This window comes from Mixophyes fleayi, chromosome 11 (assembly GCF_038048845.1).
Source record: "Mixophyes fleayi isolate aMixFle1 chromosome 11, aMixFle1.hap1, whole genome shotgun sequence".
Lineage (NCBI taxonomy): Eukaryota > Metazoa > Chordata > Amphibia > Anura > Limnodynastidae > Mixophyes > Mixophyes fleayi.
The window spans coordinates 11,317,801-11,331,574 of record NC_134412.1 but is presented as its reverse complement, the minus strand read 5'-3'; the positions used below and the strand labels follow the sequence as shown (position 1 = coordinate 11,331,574).

The 13,774-nt window shown below is 40.2% G+C and overlaps 1 protein-coding gene across 1 annotated transcript in view; it reads left to right on the top strand.

The window, feature by feature from the left end:
* IGLON5 (IgLON family member 5) overlaps positions 1-13,774 on the top strand; it is a 275,347-nt gene that overhangs the window by 223,212 nt on the left and 38,361 nt on the right. The window contains exons 3-4 of the mRNA XM_075191097.1: positions 5,987-6,219; positions 13,472-13,591. Coding sequence (XP_075047198.1) covers positions 5,987-6,219; positions 13,472-13,591 — 353 coding nt within the window. The remainder of the gene's footprint in view (positions 1-5,986; positions 6,220-13,471; positions 13,592-13,774) is intronic.

Genomic DNA, 13,774 nt, shown 5'->3' with positions numbered 1-13,774 from the left:
CAATTCCTTCCCTCTGTTATCCTTTCTGCTTTTCTCAACCTTCGCCCTCACAATTTCCTCCAAATTGTCTTCTGACCTCCGTCCCTCTCATCTTCTTTTTAATGAAAGCCCCATATTTCTGATTCATTTGCATCAGTCAGTTAGAAATGAAACAGCATCTGAAAACGTACAGCCTGTGGGAGCAGAACACACATTTTCTTTGCTTTGACAGATGCTTGACATGACCTTCCAGGGGTCGATAACAAAGAAACATGATGTTGAACAACTTGCCGAATGGACGCATTTCATGACATCTCTGCATTAATAATGCTTGTCCTGTTTGTCAGCTGGGAGAGTGGATGCAGGAGTTGATTTGCTGTCCTTTGGTGCCGATGGGGTGAACTAAAACACAAATTGGGGGTCAGATGACACATATGAAAACCTACTGAACACAACGGGGGCAGCCATTTTGTGCTCTTGATATCTTCATAATGCATTTCATCAATTCACCAGTTTCTAGAGACATTACTGAGGCATTGTTCTGTGTCCATATGACACTGAATTCAGAGGTGATGACTAATATCCGTATGTTGCAGTAGTTTTTGACAAAGAAGTCAAGTACTTCAGTAATTATATTTGGTATACCGCTTTTTGGTTTAATTGTGTGATATTTTTTTAAATGAAAGACAGGAAAGCAATCACAGCTGTGTTTTGTGACAAAACTCTGTGACAGCAGTGATGCTGGTATATTGTGAGCAGTATAATATCTGTCTGAGGTCAGTTTGGTTGAGGAAAATGAGGAATGAAGCAAAGAAGCTGTGGGTATTGCTCAATGATACCTAATCTACTACAAGAGTTTCCACCAACTAGAAACGCAGCTAGGATCTATGCTGCAGGGGTCGAGGACCTGTAAGAGACAGGTCTATCTGCGGTTGCTTCAATCTTGCAAATTAATTGAACACGTATTTACTGTAATCTGTCTATTCTGGCACGCCCCTTCCCTACCCTGTTTTACCTCTCCAGGAACAAGGAGGCGCAAGTCAGGTATATGCAAAAAATATTAATACAGATGCAGACATACGCATTTTATCAGGCGGATGCACAGAACCTAAATGCGTATATTTATTCTAAAAAACGGAGCTTGCGTCCAACTCAAAGTATTTAAATGAAGACATATGTTTGTATTCACTTTCATTACTAAGCGAGCCGATCTCTTGTCAGTCAAAGACACATCGGAGGTCATTTGCAAAGTGTCCTGGACAAAGAGCGCAAAATGCTTTTGTTATGCACCTGTACGCCTGGATGGGCTGCTCTACCCTGTGGACTCTCCCATAAAACTGGGATCACCTCCCTTAACATGCTTTCTTAAACCCGCCACCCCATTAAACTAATCCGTCCTGTGCATTTGTGCGCCTTACACTGCTTCTCCACCTGCTATCTTTGTGAATTTAAAAATTCTGTCAGTATCATTATGTTCTCCTATTTTGGTTCCACGTGTCTATATGCGCCCTTTATGGAGTAGAAATATAACTCTGCATTATTGTATTCATGTAATACTCACTACAACTTTAAGGCAGGCTCTCACGAACTGTGACCTTGACATCACTGTATTTGACCTTGACGATAAACACGTCTCTGTACGTAAACTCTGTTGTTTAAAGCTTTGACGCTCTAGAACAGATTCATGCTTACTAGCCCTCCCTAATTGCCCTGGACTGCCCCAGGCTTTAAAGTTTTGACACTGGGAATTTCTATCCCTGTAAAGGTCTTTATTTTCCAATATTATTGCAAATAATTTCTCATAGTCTGCATACTGAATGCAATTCTCCCTATCTATTCTTTTTCTCTGGGTTTATATGTCAAAGGGGTTATCCAGTTTTGGACAGCAATCCTGCTCCCGTTTATAGCAAATTAGGATGCTCGACCCCCGAACTCCCCTCAGATCTGTGTTTGAAAACCAATTTGCTACTTTAGGTCCGTTGTTTGGCCAAAGATAGGCAACTTATGCCTCTTCATCTGTTGTAGAGTTGCAAGTCCCGATATGTTCTCCAGGGTATTATGAGACTTGAGGTTCCACAATATGTTGAGAAATGCAGGTTGCTGCCATCCCCGTACTTAGAAAAAGAATCCCCTTTCAAAAATAAACAAAAAAAAATTGCCATAGTGGCTAGAGTGACTCCTTGGCTAAAGGTCGGGACGATTGTAATTGACTTTAGTAATAACAGCACTCAGGCGGTGGAAGGGTTAGCAGCATTCTCCCTCTGCTGATTTATGTGTCCGTCTCACAGTCATCATAACTACATTATGATCTCTCCACGGGCGGCAATCCAGATCAATCCTGACATGTTGATGCTGTGGTGTCTTATCAGGGGAGTATCATTATAAGAAAAGGTATTCCTCCCAAAGGAGCACTCTCAAGACAGCCTACAAAATGTTCTCTCTTAGGCACCTGCTTGTGTAACTTGGTTTTTTTACCCTCAGTTGAAGACTCATGTAGATCGAAGAACATGTCCTTTAAAATATGGCTTCGGTTTTAAAAAAAAAACCAAATAGATCGCTGGCTATATATTGAAATGCGAACTGTAATTGATAACTGTTAGGGACATAGCCGGGGAGACATGCTGACGAGGAATTTGTAGCAACAGAATAAATTCATATCTGTTTCAGATGTTCCTTGTTGAATTCGCCTTTTTCGCTTTATTGAAGGCAGTTGATATATTCAGAAACTTCTCTATTGTTCCTGGAAAAGAAAGAAAGTTTTTTTAATATTTTGATTGAACAATGGACCTGAAAGTTGCAACAACTTGGAGTTGGTAACAGCAGTACTTTCACAACCATTTCATGTACATCCCTTACGCCAGCACATAGAACTGTATATAGACAATCTAGGCACTTGTCTAGGTCAGTACTGTTCAAAAGGAGGCACAAAAAAACTTTAAAATGAATCTGATTTCCTTTTTTTTTATTTTTTATTTCCCTTATTTGCTACGTGGTCTTTAACAACCACCTCTCCTTCTCGTAAAGAATAATGAAGGATTGGATGTTCCACAGAGAACTCTGACCAGGTTGAATGTACAATTACTAACTTAGGGTAAAATTCTTAGGGCAACATCAAAGTTAAATACAGTCCCACGGTCACTATGGCCATGCAGGTAAACCCTGAGCTGGCTCGGAGAGGCTGTCTATGTGAACTTGTGAGAATATGCCTAATTGTTGCAGATGCTCAGGCTCGGTTCCTCAAGAACCGAACACAGATTGGCTCGGTACCGTTGCGCGCCCTCGGAATTGAAAACGAGGCAAATTGTCATTGTGATGTTGTCGGATCCCGGATCTCACGAGTTTTGAATTCCTTTTTAAGATCCAACATAGTGAGGGGTGGGAGAGAGGGCGGACTCCCATTTTTCTTTTCTGCCACTGCTGTGTGCCAATGTTTCCTAGATGTGCTAGGAACTGCCGTGTGTTTGTGTCATTGCTCTGTCGCTTACCATCCAGCCAGGTCTCTGCAGTATTTGTCCGAAAGTGTATGAAAATAATATTGTGACCCGTGAGGTGGTCTAAATTGACCGCAAATGACTTGAAATTAGTGTTATTGAGGTTAATAATAATGTAGGAACAAAAAAGGAGCAAAATTATGTGATTTTAGCATATTTTAGGATTTTTTTCTAAAAAATCCAAAACCAAAACACGAAGCTAATCCAAATCCAAAACCAAAGCCAAAACCAGTTCATGGGGTTCAATGAGCATCTCTATTAATTGTGCGTTCTCCTATATGCATCCACTCTTGATTTCTGCTCTCTTCACCAATAAGCCATAGTACATAAAATGTAACAGACAGAGCTTGCACTCAAAATAACGGCAAGAGAACGTTTACACGTATGAATGATACTCATGGATCAGATTCTAACGTTTCGTTGGCTAACGTCATCACGCCGCTTGATCTAAGCATGTTTACTTTATGCCATTCCTCATATCCTCAAATATCAGAGAGAACCAGATATGTCCCAGTGCATCAATCAGACATAATCTGAAATTCCTTACAGGCCTTTGACCCTTGAAGTTTGGCGGAGGCTACTATGTTTTGGATGAAAGAGCTCTAGGAGCCTATAGAGGTTGTAGAAAGACCTATTCAAACAAAGAAATAATGGGGCTATTGGATATGACTTCATACCAAGTGCTCTAAATGTGGAATCTGTGTAGAGATGTCTTTGTAACAGGGACATGATATCACAGTTGGAAAGCTATGTATAGTATTATATTGTACAAAAAAAGAGATAGCGGAGATACGTCTGTCAATGAAGCCTGTGTAGGCTCTGACAATTTAACCTTCTATCACAAGAGCCCCGGTGACGGTTACATACCAAAGTTTGATGGAGATAAAGTTGAGAAGTGACCTTTGGGAACTTGCTGTTAAGCGGTGAAGCTGTTATTATTTCAGAAAATAGATCTTAAAAAATTGGGATGAACAGCATGGAAGACCAATATAATGACAAAAAAATGATAATTAATTATAGCATATGATGAGTTACATATTAATCATGGTGCTGTAATGATACCATAGTAGGGTGCTAGCGATCGAATAAATTTATAAGTTCATATGCGGTACTTACCAGTTATTGCAAAATATAACTTTTTTTTTATCTTTTAAATACTGTAAATTGTAAGCCCTTTTTTGTGGGTTGATCTTTCTTCTGTAATTTTGAGAGTTAATAATATTCCAGATATTGTGATATTATTTCTGTAGCAATGTGGGGAACTGAACGCAATTTGGGGGCAATTTAAGGCACAAAAATGCTCATTTAAAAAAAAAAAGTGTCGGATGCATATCAAGATATATCCAGCTATAGATCTATAGCCAGGTTTGTTTGAGGCATATTTACACCCACAGATCCTGGTGGTAAGCACAATAAAACTTTGTAAACATTTTCATAGGGGATAAACATTCGTTATTAGGTTTCATATAATACTGCACAGATAACCATACAAATTAAAGCACGAAAATCCTATAATATATTATCATCATCACCATTTATTTATATAGCACCACTAATTCCGCAGTGCTGTACAGAGAACTCATTCACATCAGTCCCTGCCCCATTGGGGCTTACAGTCTAAATTCCCTAACACACACAGAGACAGAGACAAAGAGACTAGCAGCCAATTAACCTACTAGTATGTTTTTGGCGTGTGGGAGGAAACCAGAGCACCCGCAGGAAACCCACGCAAACACGGGAGAACATAGAAACTCCACACAGATAAGGCCATGGTCGGGAATCAAACTCATGACCCCAGGGCTGTGAGGCAGCAATGCCAACCACTGAGCCACTGTGCTGCCCAATCAATGATGAAAGGCAGCTGGCGGCTTCAATGGTTAACTCACAATGTGCCAGTCAGAAGCAGTTACCTAGTGCTAGCGATCATCATCATCATCAGCAGCGGACCTGAGGCTGGTTGAAAAAAATATGGCTGTAAAAAGCGTATCTGGGTCTGCGTTCAAGTCTGGATCAGCTTGCAATTCCGCAAGGACAGCCTTACTGTAGTTTTTAAATGAATGCTACCCACTGGGTATTTAGAACATGACAAGCTGACAAACCCCATTAAGGATGAAACAGGCTGACTGTAGGTAATAATTAGGTTACAGCATTGTTCTGTATAATGTCTTGAGTACTCATATTGTCCTAGCAAAACACCCTAAACAGTTTCATCATTTCAGGGTGGTTGTCCTTATTGTGCTTCAAATGCTGTGCAGAACACCAATACCCTGATGATCTCCAATGAGGGTGAAACAGTCTGTCTATGTATTTTTGTGGAGAGGGGGATTCTGTCTCAGCACTGACCTGTGGCATACTCTGAATATTCAACAGTTAAAGCTTTGTTTATCTGAATGAGAATGACTTATTTGCATATTATCTGCAGGAAGTAGCCTAAAATTCTCCCCAACCCTTTCCATCGTTTCACTGAGGTTACATAAACAACCGCATTTTGACCGTGTTTTTTTTTCCTTTCACAGTTGTTCCATCGATGACCAAGTGACACGAGTGGCATGGCTCAACCGATCCAACATTCTGTACGCAGGCAATGACAAATGGTCCATCGATCCCCGAGTCAAGCTACTGAACTACAACAACACCGAGTTCAGCATCTTAATAACCTACCTGGACGTGGCAGACGAGGGTCTTTATACCTGCTCTTATCAGACACAGGATAAGCCACACACCACGCAGGCCTATCTCATTGTACAAGGTAAAATGTTAATAATTTCTATTTAACCTCAATACCTTAACAATTTCTATTTAACCTCAATACCTTAATAATTTCATTTAACCTCAATCCTTAATAATTTCTATTTAACCTCAAAACCTTTGTCTTCAATGCCACCAAACTGTTCACCAGCACTCATATGATCCATTTATCTGGTGTAAATATAAACTGTACAGCAAACAGGGCAGCAACGATAATTACATAATAATTAGAGTAACTCAAAACCTCTGGCAGGTCAGCGGCGAGCAGCCTTCTAAAATGTGCATGTTATCTGTGCTTTATAGCCAAGTTCCCCCTTTCAAGACTGTGCGCTAAATTATCACATTTGTGTCCAGAATTATGAGTAAGGAGGAACGGATCATATTTCTGCCTTTCGCTCCAGACAGGAAAGGTGTTGTGGGTTGGAGCCGCTAAACATTCATTTATGATGTAAAAAAAAGTGTAATTATGGGTTGTTGCTTTTAGTTATTATCAAAGGTTCCCTGAATTGGCAGTTAAGTCCAATAATGAGTCAGAGAATTACAAGTCACTCTGCAGAGCACACCGGGGGGAATGAGTCGCACTAACTAAAGAGAGTGATACAGAGTCTGTATTTTAGAGCTACTGCAGAATATTTATTGTCTTTCTGCAGTAGTGTCTATTATTCTGCAAGCTCATCCGCAGTCGTTTTACCCTAGTACAATCAATTTAGAATGTCCGAGGGGCTCCTGTTATGAGGCTACAGACAAGTGACACATGATGCTGCTTGCTGATTGGCTCCTTTAAGTTCCATGCACTCTGATTGGCTGGATCCTCCAGTGAGCATAATTTATTCAGGAAGCCTTTGGGACGAGTGACAAAATCATTTGCGACGTTTGGTCAGATTTCAGAATCAGCCAAAATCCATTTGCCTATCTCCACTAACAATCAATTTATTACTTTGATTGTCTTACACTTTTCTCCTAAACTACTTCTATAGTCTCATATATGTGTGTGAAAATTGGCGCTGTATGTATTATTGTCTTGTGGCTTTTTGTGTGTTTAATTGTATAAAGTGTGCCTGGGAGGAGAAAGAGGTGCCCATTGATAGTAAAGACCAAGATACTCTGTGTTCACCCAATAAACAGGGAATGTTTCACCACCTGTAAACCACATTTAAATGTTCTCGTTCTGCAAAATTAAATCTCGTTTTTGCATGGGGTTTCATAACCAGGTGGTTTCTTGTGACTAGTCGACACTCCGTAAGGAACAAAACATCCACCTACCTCTTTCCATTAGAAGACATAACAGATGCCGGCAATTGGGTTGCAAATCAATGTGCTTCCCAGAAAAATGTGTTTATTTGCACAACTATAGACACAAATGGCATACACCCTTAGTAGGTGCATGTTTTGCATTTTGTAAGCTCTCTTTATTGTATATTTTTGTTGCAGTCCAACATGGTTTACTAGCTGTGTGTCACTACCAACCATAATATGGCATGGTGAATCAGTCTATTCAATACTCTAATCACCAGGAAACGCTCCCTAACCACTCTGTGTGACGCTATTATGTGACCATAACTGTTACGACTTCTATAATTAAAGGGGTTGCCTAATATTGAACATCTCTTCTCTTTGTAGCTAGCCCCTCCCGTGTAGTCCCCCCCCCTGTACTTACTACAATTAACTGTACAGATTTACCCACCACCTAATGAAATGAAGAGAGAGCTATTACCATAGCTGGACAGTAAATTCAACATGCTGGGAATGGAGGTGTGTAGTGAATTTGACATGCAATTGGACAGGAAATGTAGCATTGATTCCACACTCCTCGATACTGTGTCAGATGGGGTAGACTGATGCTTTTTGTAGAGGTAGGGTTGTGCTAAGAGCTACGTGGCAGGAATGCCCAGCTAGAGAACTGTCCAAAAATTTCTTCTTTCACATTATCGAAATATTATGGTGAAATGTAAAATGTAAATTAAAAGTTAATGAAGAGAGAAATTGTCAAAACTGTTCCATGAAATATTTGCCAGTGGAATGTCCACTATCATTTTTGATCAGCCCGAAAGTCCCCTCTAATTTTGTTTCCACGCAACAGAGCAGATTACATTGACACCATGATCATTCCACCTCTATGTAATTATAGAATATTGGGAGATGTGGAATTTACAAATACAGCACGGAGACGTTGTTCTGTGGAATGAAGACGTAAAAACGGAACACGGACATTGCATGGCGGGAAAACACTGCACCGCGGTGAAACCTCATGTTCCACGGCTAAATTCATTTTGTGCAAGATTCTAACTAGAAGCTTTGCTTGTTTCCCGTAAAAATAATGCAGAATGAAAGCCACAAAATCACCTATTGTATGTAGGGAAATGAGAAAAGTAGCCCATATGTGAAGGCAGGCACATGAACCGGAGTTAATGTAGGGACTTGTTATTGTCAGGAACGCTCACATCTATTAGTCTGTTGGAAAGTATCAGCCTAATGTTTAAATACTGTAGTTGCCCCTTTATAAACAGCTTTCTGCCCTCGGCTCCTGCTAGTCTGTTGTGCTGCAGTGACACGTGCAGAGTGGAATCGCTGCAGCCAATAGCGAGGCGGCTTTTTAATTTGGCCAGCTTCATAATGGATGTCATTGTGTTTGAGTGTGGGCCCCATCTGGATTTGTGGGAGAGAAGCTGTCAGTCACAAAACTCACAACCCTCCCCCCCTTCTCTCTTACAATCAGCGGTATTGTCAGGGCTCTGAAAGCCTTTCTATTGTGGGACGGGGGATAATTACAGCCTGACGGTGTTTTTTTGGAACGAGTCTGTGGAAGGGCCCAATTCAGCAGAAACCAACAAAGAAAAGCAAAGAAAAACAAAGTTAACTAAAACAAACAGTCCAAACTTTGCAAAGATGTCAGCAGTTTGTTTCCTGCTGAATCCCCCACATGTATAGCCGTTGCGTGACTCCTTTCTGATGTGGATGGAACGGCGCAGCTTCCGTTCTGTTCCACCCCCACTTAACGTGTGACTGTGACCTTAAAGTGTAACTAGACTTGAAAGAAAAAGTGTTTAAATGTGATTCAGAGGAGAGGGAACTGCGCTGTGTTTTCTTTTCTTGAACATCAGGACAGCTCTTTAATCAGAAGCTCGATCACAGAATTGCCCATTGACTACTACCATATTTCCACGAGAGCCCATCACACATCTTTAGTCTTAGGTTTTCTCCGTTCTTAGCTTTTCAAGCAGGAAGTTTCAGTCTAAACAGAAGTAGACACAGCATTAACAGCCACCCCAAATTTTTTGCCAATTAATAGGGGCAAGGTAATGCTCTCATATAATGGCTCTCATATGATTAATTTAACAGGCAATAACAAACAGCCCTTGTATTAGCAAGAGGTGCAGCCAGTTGTTACCACTCAGAGATAGACTATAGTGTCTTTCATGTTGGCTAAAAGCCCTGACAACACTCTCTTCTCAATAGAGGTCTGACATCACTATCAATTTATGAACTAATCCTAGAAAACACCAAGGCCATACAGTTCTCTATAAAGCCTTAGAGTGGGTACAAACAATAGGATTTTCAGCCAACAATCGGGCCAATTACACGATAAACAACCGTTCGGGACGATATCACATTTGAGTGGACGCTTCAACGATAAACGATTAACGTTCCAAAGCACATCGTATCGTCTCGTTTGATTTGTAAACTGAGCGACAAATCTCGTTCAGCGATGGAACGATGTGGTTCCAATCCTGCAGTATGTACGCACTCAGGATCGGCAGTGTCCATAGATCTCTATGGAGTGTGCAGAGTCACCATCTTTTCAGCCGATGGTTATGACAGATGAAGAGCACAGATCTGACGGTAAATCATGTAAAACGTGTTTAGTGTGTACACATGAATCGGCTGCTGATCGGGACTTTCAGTCGTTGGTAAAATCGTTAACGATATCGCATCAGGAAAAATTTGCTGTAGTGTGTATCCAGCCTACCTATCCACCTTACTCTATGACTGGCATCCAATTCTCTTAATAGTTACTTCCCCAAAAGCACGGAGAGGAACATTGAAGGCTGGTTGGGAAATAATGTACCCAATGGAGCTCAGCGGAGAATTTTTGGAATGGGTAGAAAAGTAGGAGGTAGACCTAAAAGCTTTCCACCACTGGGAACAACTTGTTAGATGATCATTCACTCTGGTTTATTGCATGACTCTCTTGGAGTACGATTAACCCATTAATAACAATGAAGGTTCCATTGACTGAAATCTCCTTTGATGGTCTTCTTTTGGAAATATTGTTAATAGCTATATTTAAAAAATATTGATATCGCCTATTTAACTGAAGTCTTGTATATTCCTCCATTGAATAACAAAAAGATGTGGTTTCGCATCTTAGACCATGTGATTGTAATCTTCCTTGTGGCATATGGAGAAAGGGAGGGGCAGCGACAACCACTTTTGTCTGCATTAAATAGCTGAATGGCAGTCTACTTAAGGCAAAATAGTGACCTTAAAGGCTAGGACTTTGTGGATATTGGTTTAACGGCCGCAAAAAATAAAATAGTACTTAATAAGCGCACTTAACATTCTACAGTACATTTCATATGAAATTTCCATTTTTACAAGATTTGTTGGCTCAGTTTCATTTAGGATGTCGGTAGATGTGTGGTAGTTCCAATGGGATGACAAAACCAGCAGACACATTGCTATAGTCCAAAGCCCTATGTTGTATTATTATAATATTCTTAAAAATGAAACAGGCGGGGTCATTTACAGGCGTGTAAACCTAAGGCCTGCAGCGCAAAGGAAGCAGATGTTTATATGGAGGAGCACAGGGATTTGCCGCCCATTATTGCGGCATCTGCTCAGATGCAAATATTTGCGTATTTTGAGGGGAGAAGCTGGTAGATTGGGGATCATGATGATTAGATGCAAGCTAAGTGCTTTGTGAGCCTCATTTTTTTACTCATATGCAAAAATATCATTTTTGAGAAAGGCCTGGGATGGAACATATACGGGGTAGACACACATGAATAAGGAAACCTTCAAATATACAATGCTGACACATATAATAAAGACATTCCAGGGGATAAATGTATAAAGCTGAGAGTTTCTAGCGGGTTTGAAAAAGTGTTGCCTATAGCAACCAATCAGATTCTAGCTATCATTTATTTAGAACATTCTGTAAAATGGAAGCTAGAATCCGATTGGTTGCTATGGGCAACATTTCCACTTTTCAAACTGGAAACTCTCAGCTTGATACATTTACCCCCCGAATTTACCTCACTCTCATGATATATTTAAGGCATGAATTAGGCTAACTGAGCATTAGTTGAGGAGAGAGAAAAAATAAAATTTGCAATTGATCAAAAGGATGGTAATAAAGCAAATCTCTCAAACTGTCCTGATTTCGGTGGGTTCCGGTGTCCCACCCGCAGACACCTTTGTCCCACGGATGTGCGCGGCGATAAATGAGTGCATTGAGATGAACGGAGGGAGGTAAGGGGCGGGGTTAACATTCCAGAAGTGCTAGCCAATCCCCAGCGGGTTTGACCAAGTTCCCAATGTGATGTGACCACGCCTCCATTGTGATGTGACCACGCCCCCAAGGTGACATGGTCCTGCCTCTTTTCATGGTTTGCCCTGATTGCTCCAAAGTCGGGGGTGTGCTAACCCAGTAGCAGGCTTGATGTACCATTTGTGGGACGGGTCATGTAGAGCATTTTCCCAGGAGTAGCAAAAACCGTAACACGGGCTTGCTCTTTGTTCTGCTGGAGGTCGACCAATTAAGTGCATTTGCAAATATTTTGCGGTTCGTCATTCCCCTTTTGAGGTTTAATTTTTTTCCCGGGGTAGAGTCTACAGGATCCAACCGACTTTTTATAATGGCCTCCCAATCCGGAGCATGATGTCGGAGAACTCAACGGGCTCTACCACAACCACAGACATCAAGTTTAAGTGCTAAGGGAATAGGAAGGGGGAGAGCGAGAGATCTCATTACCGGAGCAATTATGAATCCAATGGGGATAGTTTCTCTCTTTTTCGTACAGTCCTGAAATGCCGACCACCGCAGAGACAGACGCCTGCCATGATAACACCCCATCCAAGCCTCTATATTTAACTCTTTTATTGCCAAATTGACTTGGTAAATTAAAGATTTAGCCCCGGTGGTAGCATGATAACACTTTGAAAACTTATTTTAAAACTAGTGCAAACAAAACTGGACTAGAAAGTGAGTTTTGGAACAAAAAATGATGTTACAGCACTAAAGCTTTCTCTGTTAAAGTATCCTGCTGTTTTGCTTTGTTGCCTTGTCTCTTGTATATATTTTATAAGGCATTTATTATGCAATATGAAAATAGCAATAAAAGTAATATAGTGTTTTGTGTATAAATGTTATAAACGTTTTTCAAAAGCAAACAACATTCTGTTGTTTATTTCTGTATGTCAGAGGTACAACATTGTAATAAAAGTAAAATACTGTTATTCATAATGTGCAGGTTATTTTTTGTATTAGAAAAAGAAGAAGAAAAATAGATAAAAAAGAAAAAAATGTTTCATTGTTGCCATCTATACATATGTGGATAAAATGAAGCAATATTTCTATAGATTAAGAATCTGATATTAACCTTCTCTGGAAAGAAGCTATTTATTAGGGCGAAGAAATTAAACTTTTTTGAGAATCTTATGTACTAGATAAATGATCGCTGGAATCTGATTGGTCGCTACAGGCATGGGTAACGCCTCCACCTTTTCTTTTTAAACATTTCAGTAAATCTATCCCTTCTGTGAGACAGAAAGTATTCTATAAAGTATACCGCAAAAACGTTGCTAGGAGTGCATTCTCTATCAGAAAAGCTACCTGATATGTGTCTATTATAATTAACTTTTTTCAGTTTATTATATGTATTGTATATATTTTTTATATATATTTAGTATATTTATATAACACACCCTTGCTGTACTCAGTTTAGATTTTCTCGCCCACCCTCAGTCCTCCACTCACTACCCCTATTCCTCCTGGCCAGGCGAAGGCGATACAAAACTACTTAAGCACGCGGTTGTGCCGTATATGTACAAAACGTAAACAGTATCTTACGCAAGAAAATGCCTACAAACTACTCGACCCAATGTGTACATTTGTATCGTTGTCTATAAACACCTTACTGTAAGAGATGTCAATAAGCTGCAATGAGTCTGTTAATTTTCTGAATGTTCCTAAGCACAAAAATGTCTTGTACTAAACGTCAACGATTGTATTTTATTTATTTTTTTCCTAGTGCCAGCCAAAATAGTTAACATCTCCTCCAATATCACTGTTAACGAGGGCAGCAACGTCAACCTCATGTGTCTGGCAGTGGGAAAACCTGAACCGACCGTCACCTGGAAGCAGCTGAAAGGTAAGGTTACCTGGTGCTCGTGGGGACTGTATATCCAATGCTCATTTACAGTATTCAGTGTCTAGGAGACAATGGCTGGAGTATTGGCTTGTATTGAGAAAGTTCAAAAGTAAGTATCATTTGTTTCAACTTTTATAACTTAGGGGCATCATCACAAATTACATTTATAGGCACATGTCTGGA